Genomic DNA, 18,253 nt, shown 5'->3' with positions numbered 1-18,253 from the left:
GTTCATTCAATGACAATATTATTGCAATTATTTTTTCTAGAAGAACACAATGTTACCTATAAGGTTTGTTGTATATATTTTTTTCGCTGCAACGCCTTCTAAACAGCGTGTAAAGTTTTTTTAAATTGTGTATCAACCTAAAGACAAAATTACAATGTATAGTCACGACATTGTTGCAGACGTCCCCGTCATGCGACACCGTTCTGAAATAACGAAAAATTAATTTTCTAGTAGCCAGTTAGTAGGTATAGATATAACATGATTAATACATATACTTATATAGGTACCATATTGGTCTACAAAATAAATGCGACCGGCAAACGAAAAATGCATAACAGTTTCAATTGAATTAAATAATTTTGCAAGATTCCTTATATTGTCATTATAATATGCACATAAAAAAATTCATTGTATAATATAGGATAAATAAACATGTCTGGATGATGTACTTTTATTGAAACTGTACATAATTTTTTGTCAAGCTATGTGAATCTTAAGCCGACAACGAAAATTAAAACTTTAAAAATGTCAACTCAACTAATGAATATATCATATAGCAAATAAATGACATTTACTAATTGAAATCAATATACCTAACACATTTATAACTTCTGTTGTCTTATAATGCAATTTTCATTGATGATCTATAACCACTGGTGTTGAGTGCTACAGCAAAGTAACTCGTTAAAGTTGTTTTGGGTGTATACACACTATAAGTACTTATAGTTTACAACCTATATCATTATATGAATTACACCTTCTATGACTGCACTACAGGTTAGGATGTAAGCACATAATAGAATAATAATATGATATGTATCTATATTTTAACTTAATTAAAATCAACAAACTTAAGCTTTTCAACTCGTCAACTTCGTCCAAAATGCTTGCGTACACGTCACACATATCAACAATATTATATTTAATGTAATATATTATGATATGTGTTATTTGAATATTGTTAAAACGTCGTCGTCGTCGTCGTGTTTTTTTTTTTAATTACGGATAATGATGCATGATGGTAGCGTTAATATTTAATAATGATGTAATTTTTCTTCACAGCGATTCGATTTTTTGTGTACACTGTTCAGTTGTAATAAATTATTATTACTGCAACAAAGCACAATAGTGTAATTAAAATCTTATGAGCAGGGCGGTGTGTATATCGCACACGAGTTTAAACCGGGAATAAGCATTTTTTATTAACGTGTGTCGTAGGGAACCAAACCGAAAAATATTGAACCAAACAATATTTTTCGATGAAGGTAAGAAATAATTTGAAAAGAACATAAAATACCTACATCAAAACACGACCAAAAAAGATACCAATCGATCGACCATGTGTCGTGACAGTAACGTTAAGTATTTTGTATACTGTAAAGAATAGTTATATACACTTATATTATACGTAGGTAGTAAGTACCTAATACAGATACCATACATACCCCTGATAAGTGTCATACATACATATATATATATTAGGTATTATATTGAATGAGAGTTATAAGGAATATAATATTATAATGACGTCATATTTAAATGCAATTTTGATGTAAAGTTTTCAAATCCTCCTGATTCAGACAGATAGCTCTAGGTCATAGGTACCTCCTATACCTACCCCTCAATAAATTAGGACATAAGTAAGCAGGTATATTAAATAAGTATGTACCAGAAAATACATCGGGCACTGTAAAAAATAAATCGTAATAATATGTTTGTATATATTATGCATTATAAAACAAAGATAATATGAGTTATGTTATTCGACCGCTGAGAGATTTGATAACATAATATATAATATACGTAGCTGATATATTAGAATATTATGCGCATTGTTCTCTATTTGCGTGTTATACGATATCGTCATAAATACGCGACATTTAACCGAGCCTTGACTTCTGTTTAATTCTCTCTCCTTTTTCGATAACACAAGAATTGTAATTGTCGTCCGCGTGCAGTGTATATACAATATAATATATTATATCGTCCGATAATGACATATATATACGTGTTTATTATATTATATAGTCGTAAAAACATATTGTCTGATAAATCATATAAGATCACCGATATACTCGAATCGTAGGTCACACACGTGATACACATATGCATATGGTCTTTTAACCGTATTCGAATGTGTGTGCATGCGCAAGAGCGTTGATAATAAAAACCCTAAAAAGCCTTTTGGATATCACCACCGACGCGATTGTTGAGGTCAACATGGTATCGCGACAGTTATTTAATTTTTATATACATTTTGGACAAGTCGTTTAAATTTTCGTTATACATATAGATACGATAAAATAATATATGGGTACAGCCTTTGTCACACACACACACACAGACATTATTATATATATTTATTTTTTTATCTGCGCCATTGAGCTCTGGCTTTTTTATTACTCATAATTCGTCAATTATTATCAAGTATACGCTCTATTATTTGCTGCTGATTAAGATACATATGATATTATACTCTTTAATATATAATATAATATAATAAATACAATATACCAAAACATATAATAGCGACATATAGATATATGAAGTTAGGTATGTACATTATAATATTATATATATGTAGGTAGTATTTTTTATTGCCTCAGGACATTTGTGATGACAATGTCGTGATATTATTTAACGATGCGATTGCAGAAGTCAACTGAGATCAAATTCAATCATCGAAACGAGTTCGTGTTAAAAATATTATCTGCAGGATTTACATGTCTATATTGTAATATCATACTAGGTACCTAATCAGTATATATGGTAGTATATACATATTTTATTATACTATAAAATAATATATCAGTTTTTCCATGTTCTGCTGATGACGTTGGTTCATTTGAAAAACTACATTTCAGATGAGCCAAATACTATAATATATTAATACATGTTACTCAAACTTACAATGAAATAAAAAAAATTGGCTTTAAATCGAAAAACTACAATTATTATCACCATTTTAAATATCTACGATACATATAATATATTATTATATTATAATAAATTATTATAACTAAAATACTAATAGACATAAAATCAATATATTATTACTGCGTTTATTTCTACCCACAACTTTATACCTAAACCTAATTGTATTTTTTATATTTTACGTTTCTTATTTTTTGTTATTTTTGCATTTGAATGGGGTAAAAAATACTTTTAAAAAATGGGTGAACATGAACAGTTGTAAACATAATATAACATGCGGAGACGACGTGTGTATGTGTCAATAGAATTTCCCATGTATATAATATATTTTTAAATAGTTTGGAGGGGAGCTTACAGTTTTTACACAGACAAACAAAAATACAGAACTTAGGGCTGTACATACTAGGGGGTGAATATAACGGTGTGGATGAGGTGGCAACCTGCTGCAGGTGAGTAAACGGCAAATATGTTTTTAATTTTCTTGCGACGGCCATTGGTTATACATGCATATAAAAGGTGCGGTCAAACAGAGTAAAAGGGTAAAAACAATAATAATTGCGAAACTAATTACATTTTTATGTTGTACCCTAAAACAGTTTCATCCGAATTTCCAATTATTATGATAATTTTAAATTAAAATGGTTGTTGTTCTTATTTATATATAGATTATAGGTATAACTAGTTATAACTCATACATAGGCATCACATACAAACATATTGAAATTTTAGTTAGACATATACATACATAGTATTTTATCGTTTCTAAAAGTGTATGTGTGCCATATATGCTTATAGGTATAAATTATAAGCTACATAGGCAAACTATATGCACGAAAGTTAAAACTAAACAAAAAAAAATCCCATGACATTTTGTTTCAAGACTACTATTTTGACGAATTCAAATAAATTGTGAATTATTGTATTTGTGTAGAATAATAAATTATTATACCTATTTCCTATATATAGTATATATCCTCTTAAACATTATAATATATCTAAGTTCGTCGATAAACTCCAGTTGTATTGAAAAGCTAATAACCTCGCTAATTTCCTATAATCGTGTAATACCATTACTATTATATTATGATACAGGCATTATTGTAGATATAACGCATCAAGATGCAAATAGCTTTTTAAATGTCTGTTTATTTGTTAACTAAGTACAACTATTACGCATAATATGATAACGTAAGGCTTATAAAGTAATAATTAATTGTATTGGGCGTTTCAGAAAAATGTGGTATCGCAGAAGATGGCAGTCTCAGGGTAAACGGGAAAGGAAAAAAAATGAGGAAGCCTAGAACCATTTATTCAAGCCTACAATTACAGCAGCTCAATAGACGTTTCCAGAGGACTCAATACCTAGCACTACCCGAACGAGCTGAACTTGCCGCATCCTTAGGACTTACGCAAACTCAAGTAAGTGTTTGTTTTTGAATAGTTATTTTTCCATTTCTTTTTATTATCATTATTATTATTCCGAACCATGGTATAGCCGTATAGTTTAATTTAAAGTTAATAATAAACCTATATAGTATATATATATAAATTATTAATAATATTATTATATTTTATAAATCAAATAACAGTAGGTGTATATAATTTAACTATATTTTAAACAAAAACATGTATTAACTTAAGAATATTGGTATAGGTAATCTATTAACATTTTTAAAAATCATTATGATTTTAATTAAACGTATCGTCTAATGTTTACCGTTTAAACACATATATTTCTAAATGTACTTAAGGGTTTGCCGGAGGAGAATATTGTTTTCATTGCCCTTCCCATCACCCTGTATAAATTAGTCGTAAATATTACATATTAATATTCATACGCCTAGTTTATAGGTACTTATTAAAAATTCTTAATATTTATAAATATAAATCATGTACAGTGATAATAATACACATTTTAATATACAGAGCACACTATGATCTAGTAGAATTACAGAAATGTATATTTTGCGATATCATAGCACATACATTTTTTTTTTTTTTTAATTTTAGTGTTTAATAATAATAATAATAATAATAATAACGCAATTTAAATTTGTACACACCAAATACTTAAATATACAAAATAATACTATAGTTTATGCACTACATAAGTATTAGATTATGTAGATAGGTATATTTTTATATTAAATTATACCTATAGTGTTAATTAATTTTATAGTAAAAACATTTTAATATATGTTTTATATATTTTAAAATATATCATACCTATATCTAACGATGTTCCTTATATTTAAAATAAGAATACAATTATGATTCATAATAATCACTAGTTTATTAATAGCTTATATATATTATATTAAGGCATATAGCGATGTACGATAGGATGTACTAGTAGCTTATAATATAGTATTTAATAAGTTAATTTAATCAATTTATGAAAAAATTCATACTTAAAAAAGTTTATTTTTGAATCCTACCTACTGTTATTATATAATTATACAAATAGTATTTTATTTTTTTTATAAATTTACAGTTTTTTTCAACTATGGACTAATACTACTATGTACCAACTTATACGGCTATACTATTTTTTATTGGAGATTTACGACTGAACAATCCTAGTTAAATGAATACATTGTAAAAAGGTTTTCGAGATCATAACATTACCTTCTGTAGTCTACATAAATATTAATTACTAATTATTAATTTTCTATTAATGAATGCGTTGAATACCAAAACACAAGTTTTCAAAACAAACCATTTTAATAGTATATTATAGATATTATTAAGAATGTCCGTTTAATATTTTAATATTCATTGAGAAATCAATAATATGTGCAGGTCAATATAGGTATTATTAGTTTTAACTATGATTATTGTTATTAATATGATGTGATGGGTACCTAGTACCTATAACCTATACCATAAACATCTAAACGATGACCACAGCGTCGTTGTGGCGAGTTTACGAAATGATACACATTTTATTAGTTTTAAGTCAACACGCAGGCTGCAAGGTATGTGGTACATGTAGGTAGGTACTAAATACGTAAGACACGGGGGCCGACGGGTTGAAAAATAATAATAATATGTTTCGAGCGGCAGAATTGGGTGTATAGACCGATTATAATATTAGATTACAATACTGTGTCTTCTGAGTGTATACGCATTATATTGAAATCAAATACGCCCATTACGGATATTCCTGCCTATACAGATTTAAAAACTCTTTTGGAACGAGATAAGACGGTACGCGGAGTTATCACACGAACCATCGCGATACACACTGGAGCTATACAGGAGAACAAAAAGGGAAAAGTACCAACTCGGCTGTCGCGATCACAGTCGTGTGTGGGTAGTTGCGGGTTAATGATAAATTATTATGTAAGACCTAGATAAACCGTATACGCACTGTTATTATATTATTCCGTGTTTATATATTTCATATACCTATGTACAGCATACTGTGCGTCCTGTAGTTAGTGCTATACGTAATCGTATGCGAGTGTGTAAAACTATAAAATACGATTTACTGTCTCGCCGAAGACGGTCGAGGGTGGTGGCACAATATGTTATAATATTATTGAAGATGAAAACAAATCCGTCTATAGTTTATAAAAAAAAAACTTTATAATATTAATAGTTTATATCATTAATTTTTATATAATATACTACAATCCAATTTTTACTGTCGCCACATTTTAACAGTGCAATACAAGGTAGTTTGTTATAGGATATAACTCATAATATTTATTTTATGTATAAAAAAAGAACCATTTTATCTAATTTTTTTTTTTTTTTACATTTATTTAGAAAATATACAATCTGTAAGGTTTTTTACAATAGGCATATATGCGGTGTTTATGTGATTTTAACGTGAGTTAACATGATTTTAAGGAACTACCCAACAGTAGTACTTATGGCTTGAGGGATTTTATCTAATTTAAAAGTGAAATTGTTTTTAACTTGTAATAGCCATACTCAACAGTCAAATATCTTAAATCGCATAACTAAAGATTGGTTTACCAGTTTAAGTTGTAACAAACTAACAACCCATGTTTATTCAGTTAAATTTGTATTTTTTTTTTGTTTATTATATCAACTTATATAATATAACTAAATTAAACTTTAGAATATTAGTTAAATTTGTTATTTGATAACTATCGACTTCTAAAACGTTGACTTAATACTCAACTAAGTTCAATTTTTTTTTATCAACTGCGTTTTTTTTTTGGCATATTACCTACGGACAATGCTTTCTATTTTTATCTAAAATAATTACGATATTCGACGTATTGCCGCATTCGCGAGTAAGTACCAGTGTATTGATTATCGGTATAGTCTAGGTATAGAATGTACGTTCGTGTAACATAATCGTACGTACGAGCAAACGGGGTCACGTATTGCTCGGCGCGTGAACTCCGGGAGGGGGTCGTCGAGCTTTAGAGTTAAAATTGCGTTGCCGCTCTTCGGAAATGGACATAATATAGTAGGTATTTACGTATCCGTTTTGTATTTTAAATATTATATTTGTTGGGACGGACTCGTTGATGATAATATACGCATCGCATATATAATATCGAAAATAAAACGGACGAAAGCCGGGCAATTTTCTGCGAAAAACCAAAATAGTCATTTAAAAGGAAAACGATTTTCCGGGTCCATCATAATATTATATAGATGCAGAGAAGCTATACGGAACGCGAGCGTTTTCCCCGGAGGCACGTCGAAACACGGTTGGGCTGCGGCTGCGGCGGAGGAGGCGTAGGCGCAGCGAGACGTGGTTCGTCGTGGTTCGCGGTGCCACAGCTGACAAAAAAAAAAATATATATATATATATAAAAAAAACGTATTTCTAGACGACGGCACGATTATATTTTGTTGTGTGTATATATATATGATATTGCAGCGCTCCGTCGCGCTTACGTGACTACGAGCATTTCAAGGATACGAATTCGATATGCCGATATTTCTGACGCAAGAAACGAGAGCGTAAATATATATTAGGTATATACCAGCCCGCGTGTACATCCAACCTGAGTTTACTCGCGTGTGTGTGTATATATACCTACCTGGGAATATATATATATATATTTAGGCAGGTTCGAGAAAGATGATGGTTCGACGTCGACAGCGACAAAAGAGCGAGAGGACGAACAGACGCGTACTATATATATATATATATACACATGAGGGTGGGGATTGGAAACGGTATACCTCGTATAAATATATATAGAATATGCGCACGGAAAAATCGGAATTTCCTTCCGATCCGTTCCGATGCAATAGAGACGTGTCGAATTATTCCTTTGATATCGTGCCGATAAACGTCCGAGATGAATACGGGTGGATTGGAAAAAAAATGCCTCCGCCCATTGTCCCACGAAAGGTCCCCCCCCCAGGCCCGCGCGTCAACCACCCAGGCGCGAGTCCGGTGGGTCCATCGCGGCGCTCGTTTAACCGTGCAGTAGTGTACGGCAACGACGGTTGTTAACGATCGAAAAATAATATAGGAAGAAAAAAAATCTCTCTTTCACGCGAATCCGAGCCGGAGAGGAGAGAACGGATGACGACCATGGTCTGCCTGTGCGAGTACGCATATATATAGTTGTGCCATTATTCGTGTGTATAAATACGCGTGCAACCAAAAACTTGGAAAGCGACTCATCGCCACAGCAAAACTCACAACGCGCGCTCGGCTTTCTCTCTTGGAATATTGTGTTGGGTATACTGTATTCTATTATATTATTCCCGTGTCACAAAAATATTCCCGAAAGTTATAAGCATTGTTGACCGATCCAGCGCTGGTGTCCGATAGTGTGGTTGATATAATTTTTAGGCGTCTTGATAATATACCCGGCATATATTATTATGATAGTGAGTAAACGGTAATTTCGGTATTTATACTCGTTTACAAGTATTTTGGAATCCATAAATGTACCATGAAAAAAAAACAGTATGATAGTGTCATATACCGCTCCGGCTGGACTTGTATAGATAATAACATACTGGTGGCATAGTGATAAGGAGTTTATCGGGACGTTTTTATTTTCAAATTTCAATACTTCAGTGTTCTTTCGATTGTTGTGCATAATTTAGGTATAACAACAATTATTATAATAACAAATAACAATAATACGCGTTATACGCGATGACATTATAATAGGTACTATATACAGGAGGCGTTCGCCGTAATGTCGATGGAGGCGTAAATTATGTGAGTTTCCTTGCGTACGTATAAGCGGTAAAAGTCGATATTATTATTATAAATGATAATAATAATCAAAATATATGGTGATTGTGTGTGTGTGTGAGAGTGTGAGTCGTACATGCGGCGTTGCGTGAGAGGCGTAACCACCGCTCGCGGAAGTCGTACCGCGCCGACTGGAGGGTGCAAGTGAGGGTTGAAAGTTCGATTTTTAACCCTGTGGTACAACATATGTAGAAGTATACAAGCGCCACGCCCGCCTTCGACCAACCCCGCCGATTCGCTCGTGGATTGCGCATGCGCGGTACGTCTATACATATATATATATAAGTGTGTGTGTGTGTGTGCGAGTGCGTTCGCCCAAAAAATAATGAAAATAATAATAAAAGCGGCAATGTTACCCGCGTAGGTATATACCTATCTGTATATAATATTATATATAAACGCGTCCGTTTCCCTTGACGACGGCAACGTGACTGCTTACGGGTACGCACTATATATTCTCGTAAATACTAAATATATATATATATATATGATGAAATGTCTGTACCTCGACGTATTGTGAATCAAACGTAATATGTGTAAAATAAAACTTTAGTCGGTCGTCGTCGCGTAGCATATTTGCGTGATATTATAATAATACATATGTTGTCAAGTTTCATTCTCTCGTACAAAAACGAGGGTACTCTTATAAGAGTGTAATTTTTTTTCTGCGTATGATATTTATTTTTATTTGATTTTGCCACTCTGCGCAGCCAACACTACACTGCCAATTTGAGAAACGCGTCCAACTGTCTACCAAATTAATAATGGGTACTTTTTGTTTCCACTAGCAACTCGATTGACACTCAAAAACGAACTTTTTTACACATTACCTACGTGTTTTTCAATTTTTTTTTTTTTTGGGGGGGAGGGGAAATATTAAAATGAATAATTAAATCAATATTGTTTTAAACATTTCGAACCCGAAACGAATGTAAAAGTTGTCCATGGTTTAGTTACTAACTAATGCGCATGTTCAAGCGATGCTCTTATTATATCGAACAAACGGACCAAGTAAAATGATAAACTATACATTTTGGTAAATCGTTTGTTAAACGCGCGCAACGACATCTGCAAACCGTTGTGGTAATTGCAACAACATCGCTGGGCGCGATTTCTGCGGCCAGTCCGCCGGCACGGACGTGCTTGCGTGTCGTCAGTGAAAATAATATAACATTATATCACCACCATAGGTTATTTACGTATCGGTGGAATATAATATACCTCATATGCCGTGTATCGAGGAGCTTATACTCGCGACCCCACCGCCGTGCGTGTTTACCGATTTACTGTTTAAATATTTAACGCCAATATATAAGCGCACTATAATATGTGAATATAATATAATATCGTGTTTATACGAGTACGCGCACAAAGCGAACCTATTTTGTACATCATGTAGGTACGATAAAAGAAAAATAGGGCCGACACTGGCGGACGATACAACACTATAGTGCACGAAATCCGAATATATAACGACGGTGGCCCGGCTATACGTTTATTGAATAATATAATAATGTTACACAACGAAAACACATCAATCGATTGAGCGCGTTCGTATGTATTATTACTATTTTACGGGGTTTTTTTTTTCATTTTTTTACGACACATAACGACGACATGAATAGTGTATTAGTATAATATAATCGAAATATGCGCGCGGTTATTGTACGCGCGTGGTTGTGTCGTGTGTGCCCGTTCGGTGGTTATGATGGTGGCGGGGGTGCTAATTGCCGTTTTCCTTTGACGGACTGAAAACTAAACAGTCTTAGTATTATTATTTTTAATTGCGGCGGGTAATTGTCGGGTAATAAATAATAGGTAATAGATTTTTTTGTTTTGTTTTTTTTTTTTTTTTTTTATAACTATTTACAAAACGTAATTTTTTCCATATCGTTTATAGCTTAATTATTTTTAAGTACCTAGGTATAATAATAATATACGCGTCATGTTATACTTAAGTTTTGGCTGACGTTTAAAAGAATATATTATTATAGTGGCGTAATTAATATTTAAACACTCAATTATTTAAAACCGTTAATTTAATAATTATTATACTCGTGAACCTATTGTCATAAAAAAAACTCAATATAACTTTTAACTCCGATACCTATTAATTATATTATAATCTAACATTATCTATGTGTATATATTACAGCACCTTTATGTATATACAACGACGTACGATATTTTTAATTTAATATTAATAACGTGATGATGTGTAACACGTACGGCGGTAAATGTCTTGATTGCGTTATAGAGATAAATTAATAAAATGTTTTTTTTTTTTTTGATAAGTAGGTATACTGCAGGTATTACTATTATTATTATTAGTTATTACTATTACGTTATCATACACGATTTCTGATGATTGAAAAGTCCGTTCAAAATAACTATTATACGCTCCTCATAATAAACCTGAAATATATTCCACGCGGCAAACACATACGCACACAAGATCGCCTGTAGAAGATATTATTATAAATAATAACGATAATAGGTACCTAGTCTTAAAATTTTTTTTTTTTTTTTAATAGACACGAAGTGCATTAATTTATTTACAAACGACCATTATTGCGTAATAACGACGATGATTACACTATTACAGTACAACAGTACCTACTATTTTTACCTGCACATTTTTATTATTATTATTTTGCGAAACCGAATCCGTTTATACGGTATACCGAATAATGTGTTATTATATCGTTCGGTCACGTGAAATTGATGGTTTTACGTGAGTCGTGGCGATCGATGGACCGTACATATGGTACCTATGTCATATTATAGAATATAGATCATACCTATATACCTATGAAATAAACATATAATATATTTCGTCGCGCGCATCTTTGTTGTGTATATCATGGTATAATAATTGAATCTATATTATGCGCTATTATGATAGTAAATAAACAGGTTGGTTCAGAAAGTATCAGTGATCAAAATCTTAACATACCTACTTACGCCATAAAATTATATAGTATGTAACCGAGAAAGACGATTTTTCTCAGAATCCATTCACTATTGATATAATCATATTTACATCGCGATTTCGATCGAGATTTATAATATTATTATACCGGTACTTGCACCCAGGGCCTAAAATACATCTGATGTCAGGGGACACAATTATTAATTGAACTGTTACCTTTGGGTTTTGACATAATTCTAAATAATTCTAAAGCAAAAAAAAACCTTTGGGGATTGTATCACCCGAAATCCCCCGTCCCTCTTATACCACTTACCTCACACATCAATATTTGTCAATTGACACACATTTATCATTCAGGGGACACGCATTGATTTTCAAAGGATCACACAATGTGTGTCAGGGGACACAGTATTTTAGCCACCCCCCCCCCCAGTTTGAACAGGCTGTGTACCGCATGCGTTTGGTGTCATTATCATAATACTGTCGCGAAATAATAACGACGATAGTAATAACATAAAAGCTCGCGTGCACAGTGCAGTGTACATGCATAGAGATCGCGTACCGTCATCCCATCGTACAGTGCATATAATATATATATACAGATATGCTGCAGTATGGCCATTCACTCTGAACCTCTCGCGCACAAATTACACACACAGACACACATTATAGTGTATATGTAGCAGGCAGTTATAGTAATAGGTATAGGTCAGGTATATAAAACAGTTTAACATGGTGTATATATATATATATATATCATGTATACACCGCGCGGTCGTGGTCGTCGGTCGGCTTAACGTTTGTACAAATTGCGTTTAACTCGTTTGTATATATAATGTACATTTAACGTACCTATATAACCGATACATCCATCGAGTGTGTGTAACCCGCCTCTTCTAGCGCGAGTTTGAACGCATAATATCGGTAGAGTTCTATATATGTATGCAGTATATATATATATACACACATATAAGTATATATATATATATGAATTGGACGACGTGACAGTCCTGCAGTGACGTGTTTATACTTGTGATTTTGTCGCAACAGAGGAGGGTGGTTTCGGTTGTTTTTTTATTCGTTCCTCGATTTAATTGTCTGACTTTACCGCTGCAGGAGATCGCTGTTTTTTTACACATTTTCTCGACGTCAAGTCATATAGTATGGAAATATTTTTTACAACAGAATACAACGACCCCCTCGCCGCGTCACAAAGTAAATACGTCGAAGCAATCGTTATATCACATCACTTCAATCGTTTGTATGAACGGGTCGTCGATCGTTGGTCGCGCGAATAAAACAATATATTATATTAATATAAAATATTTATGTTATTGTACACTATAATAATTCCTACAGTCCCGAATACGACACAATCTATAGGTACTTATTACTATAGGTAGGTACTCAATTATACATTCGTCTATATTATAATATGTATATATTATACACTCACCTCGGTAAATAATAATAAAAATATACGATAGGTACCTCGACGAGCACCATAATATATCGGCACTTCGGCATTATATAATATAGGTTGTGGCGAATTTCGAGGGGGGAAAAATTCGAGATTTATTATACATTATATATGTTATCGTGCGTTCGCGTAAGGCCCCGGGGGCACGGCACCGGATAGGCCGGATTTTTTTCCTGCGGAGTTGGGGGGGGGGGGGGGGGGGAGGGCGATAGTTTGACGTGGTCTGTTATTATCGGCGAGACTACTAAGCTGCATTGTACATATTATATATATATATAGTTGCTTTCGATCCGAATTGGTGTACTCGGTTATAATATAATATATATGTGCCGCCGTCGTATCATCTCGCGTGGCGGCGGAGATTTATCGCACGCGATCATGCGACCGATCGCTGTAATTTATATTTTATATACATATTATTATCACGTGTATATAATAATATGTACCCATATAAAATACACGGATTTATGTTATATTATTATTATTTTAATATAATATACATTATTTGTATATACCTATACAGCCTGCAAGATAGAAAACGATCAAATTGCTTTGCGTGTAGCTCTATAGTAAATATATATATTAGGTATAGGAACGGCTTGATTTTTTCGTCATCGGTTTCGGTGTACACTGCAGATGAGGTACCTACGTATTATATATATATGTAGGTACTCACGATCGTATGTATATTTTTTTTTTTTATAAAGAATCGAACGGACTACATAATATAATACACGCCCCACACGCGTTAATAATATTCCTATATATATGATGTATTTGTAAGTATAGAATATATACACCTAAACTGATACTATACACCTGTGGCTTAGTGGCCATATACATATACATAACATATATGTATATGCATGCGATGGCGTTGGCGCGTAGGTACCTATACCTACCTACCCGTGCAGTATACCTACACGTATGATGCGTGCGTGCAAGTATACATATAATATATAATATTATTCAGATTTTTATTAAGCATTACTATCGGTTTATGCGAAACACGTTTCTTGGGAGGCAGGCTGAACGTCGTCGTCGTCATCGTCGTGTGTGCCTTTATATTTTGTATAATATACAGCTTTATGTATAGCGGATAACAAAGAAAAAATAATTTTAAATAAAAAAAAAACTACACGTCTATTTCAGCTATATTGCAGCTACCCGTGTTTACCGCGGCATATAAAGTATAAAAAATACGATCGAATAAAAATTATATTTTATAATATATTATGCGGTCTTCCGACGCCGCGCGTTGTGTTATTATACTTATCATTATTACCTATACATAGTAGATATAATGTTATATAGGTACAGGTAGTAGAGCCCCGGTAGTATACACGATGTATATCATTTAACGCGCGTTTAATAATACGTTAAATTATACATTATATACACCGAGTACTACCTGCAGCATCTATGTAATGCCTGCGTTTTCAGAGACGAATTCCTCAAAAGAAAAAACCGACCATTCGCTACGGCCGCGGGCGTTTTGCCGTTAAATATTTTCAAACAACATTCCGAAGCTTTCGGTCCGATCAATAGTATTGAAATTGTAAAAAAAAAAAGTAAATAAATAATAATAATAAAAAAAAATCGTTCAAATTTTTTTCCGATCATTTTTTTTTTAGAAACACACGATTTCTCGGACTCTGAGCCGCGCGCGATGATGTATATATACGCACGTTTGCTTGCAGTGCGTTCGCGTACATGTGCTGCTGCAGTACCTATTCTTGAAAACGCGATGTGTTCGAAACGTGAAAAACTGGATAAAAACGGCGTGTACAAATGTTATTGGAACGTGTGTGTGTGTGTGTGTGTGTGTTGTATATATGTATGTGTGTGTACATATTACATTATATACATATAATATAATATACAGCTGTGAGTGTGCGTGTACGTGTGTGTGTGAGCGTGTGCGTGCGCGTACGTCGTACAACTTTTTTTTATCATTATTATTATTATTATTATTATTATTATTTCGTCGGAAACCACATAACGTGCTTGGAGAAGAAAAAAGAGAAAAAAAAATCTGGCAACCTTGCCGCAGCGGCCGTGTGTATATACTACATAATAATAATAATATATAGGTACGCGCCGTGCGGCGGAGGAGAGACGACTACGATGACGACGGCGACCACGAAGACTATACGACCACGACCACGGCGACGAAGCCGAAGACGAAGACGACGACGACGACGGCGACGTCTCTGCAGCGTGTTATAGGCGTCACTGAAACAATTTTTACTCTAGGCCAAAAGGGGCGTAACGCACGAACATATAATATTTTACTTCAACAAGTGCGCGGGAGAGAACCGCCTCCAGTACCATTGCGCTGTGGCTTATAATATTATTATTATTATTTTACTCTCAGGTCCCCTGCTGCAGCAATGACCGTATAGTATTAGGTATATACGTACAACGCATGCAGTATAACCTTGCCGTGTACCTATCCGTGCGTTTTTTTTTCTTCGCCCAAACCGTCTTCTCGGTAAATATAAAAAAAAAATAATAATAGTACGCCGCCTAGGTTACCGCTCATGTCGAAAATATCAGATACCCTTGTATTATAATGTACCTGGTGTCGTAACCGAACTATAGGTATTGTATACACCGCGACTTTCACGGACGCGTTCGGTCTTGTATGCGCGGCGCGCTGGATTCGACGGAATTCGATTTTTCGTACCTAATGATAACATCGCATCGTCGCAATGGCAAAAAACATAGCAGATAATAATATCGTATGGTCATAACCGCGTGTGTGCGACGGTCGTTCCGGTCGTCCGAAGAGCTTCGAAAACGTTACCACACCGTTACACGCATATTATAATAATATTAATATAATATACGCCTTCGAATGCGACCGAAGTGGACGCATAATATTATATTTTATACATCGTCCACCGCGCGTGCTTATATAAATAATATTCCATTTCATCGAGTGAGCATATATTATTATAATAAAATATATATATATTATTTAGGTACACGGTATACACATTTCGCCGACCGTACAGTATAATATTATAATATACGTTGTGGGATGTCCTAATTAGGATTTTTATAATTAGTAAAACGTCGATGTTCAAACCACGTCGGTGTGTACGTGCCCGAACGCGTTTGTGTGAGTGTATAAACATATATATATATATATATCGTGTACCCGTCCCTCCTCCTCCTCCTCGCGTTCCAGCGACGATCATTACGAGTACATGCAACGCACCGCCTGCCCATATAGATACAGGTTATCCACAAGCAAGGCCGTACACTTATAATTTATATACATATTATATACGCGTGTGTGTGTGTGTGTGTGTGTGTGTGTGTGTGTGTGTGTGTGTGTGTGTGTGTGCGTGTGTGTAAACGACGACGCACATTCGGTTTTTCAGAATCCATCAAATCAAAATGTGACGTATATACATCATGCACACGCGCGGCGCGGTATTACCTGCGGTTCGTGATCTCGATTTTGGGAGGAAAAAAAATCATTAAATTTACTCGTCATTTCACGAGAACCGCATCGGCTTGGAAACAAAAAATAATAGTTTAACAACATACGACGCGTATTGAAAACGAAAGTATAACAATATTATAATGTACCCATAGCCTATATATTGTGTGTTTTAAGTTTTAATTAGATCGTCGCTCGTGTGAAAACATATATTTTGCAGATGTGCACCGCGCCGTCTGTTATGAACAGCCGATGTTTATGTATTTTGCAGTGCCGAATATAATCCGTTGTTATAATAATTATTGTGAACCTAGTCTCTACGCGTACTTGTATTAACTGTTTAGTCGTTTAGACGTTTAGAACACCGATTGTTGGCACTCGTTGGACGGGTATAACGAATAATAATATAGCGGAAAATTTGTTTTCCAAGGTTTACCAAAAAAAAAAAAAATTCTTCTTATTCGTAGATTAAATTATGATTTATTAATTTATTATCATTTGCATTCGTCAACAATTATTTATATCATATTACATTATAATAGTACCGTTATTCGTATAAAATATTTTTATATTGATATTGGTGATGCGTCTGTTTTTTATATGGGGAACCCAACATTTCAAAAGTTTAATGGCATCTCAACCCTAATATACGTCACCGGGGATACTCTTATCGGGCTATAGACAATAATATAATAAGTAAGGTATATAATATTATTATATTATGACGCTATAACGTTTTGCGAGCATTATCGAACGGAGCATATGCATCGATGACACGTTTTTCGTACATCACAATAATTACTGCGGCGAAATATTTATTATCACAAAGACGATATAGGTACCTCTATACCACCTAGCTGTGCGACACCTACGGCGAACATATGCCTCGAGCGCATGTCGACCTTAAGAAAGAGCGCCTAACCTATTATAATTTATAATAATAATATAATGGAAGTAAACGGTCGCTCGTGTGTGTAGAAAAATACGTATGTGCTTGTGCGCAGCGCCGACCATAACTCGTCGATAATTACCTGTGTTTCGTACACTATGTATATAATAATAATAATAATATAATATATATAATAATATAATATTGTGTCTACGCGTTCGTATAATTGTGACATTAAAATATTGTGTTTTTCGTTTGGTTTTTTTTTCTCGGTTTTTAAACGATATGTCCATTATGCGTCGCGAGTTTCGTATACATATAGATATTAAGTATAATATGGTATATAGGTC

The 18,253-nt window shown here is 33.6% G+C and overlaps 1 protein-coding gene across 1 annotated transcript in view; it reads left to right on the top strand.

The window, feature by feature from the left end:
* The window catches only part of LOC132933947 (homeotic protein distal-less-like), a 115,386-nt gene that overhangs the window by 16,496 nt on the left and 80,637 nt on the right, over positions 1-18,253 (top strand). The window contains exon 2 of the mRNA XM_061000255.1: positions 4,166-4,353. Coding sequence (XP_060856238.1) covers positions 4,166-4,353 — 188 coding nt within the window. The remainder of the gene's footprint in view (positions 1-4,165; positions 4,354-18,253) is intronic.

This window comes from Metopolophium dirhodum, chromosome 1 (assembly GCF_019925205.1).
Source record: "Metopolophium dirhodum isolate CAU chromosome 1, ASM1992520v1, whole genome shotgun sequence".
Lineage (NCBI taxonomy): Eukaryota > Metazoa > Arthropoda > Insecta > Hemiptera > Aphididae > Metopolophium > Metopolophium dirhodum.
Note: the sequence above shows the minus strand (reverse complement) of the source record. Positions and strands in the feature narration are given on the sequence as shown.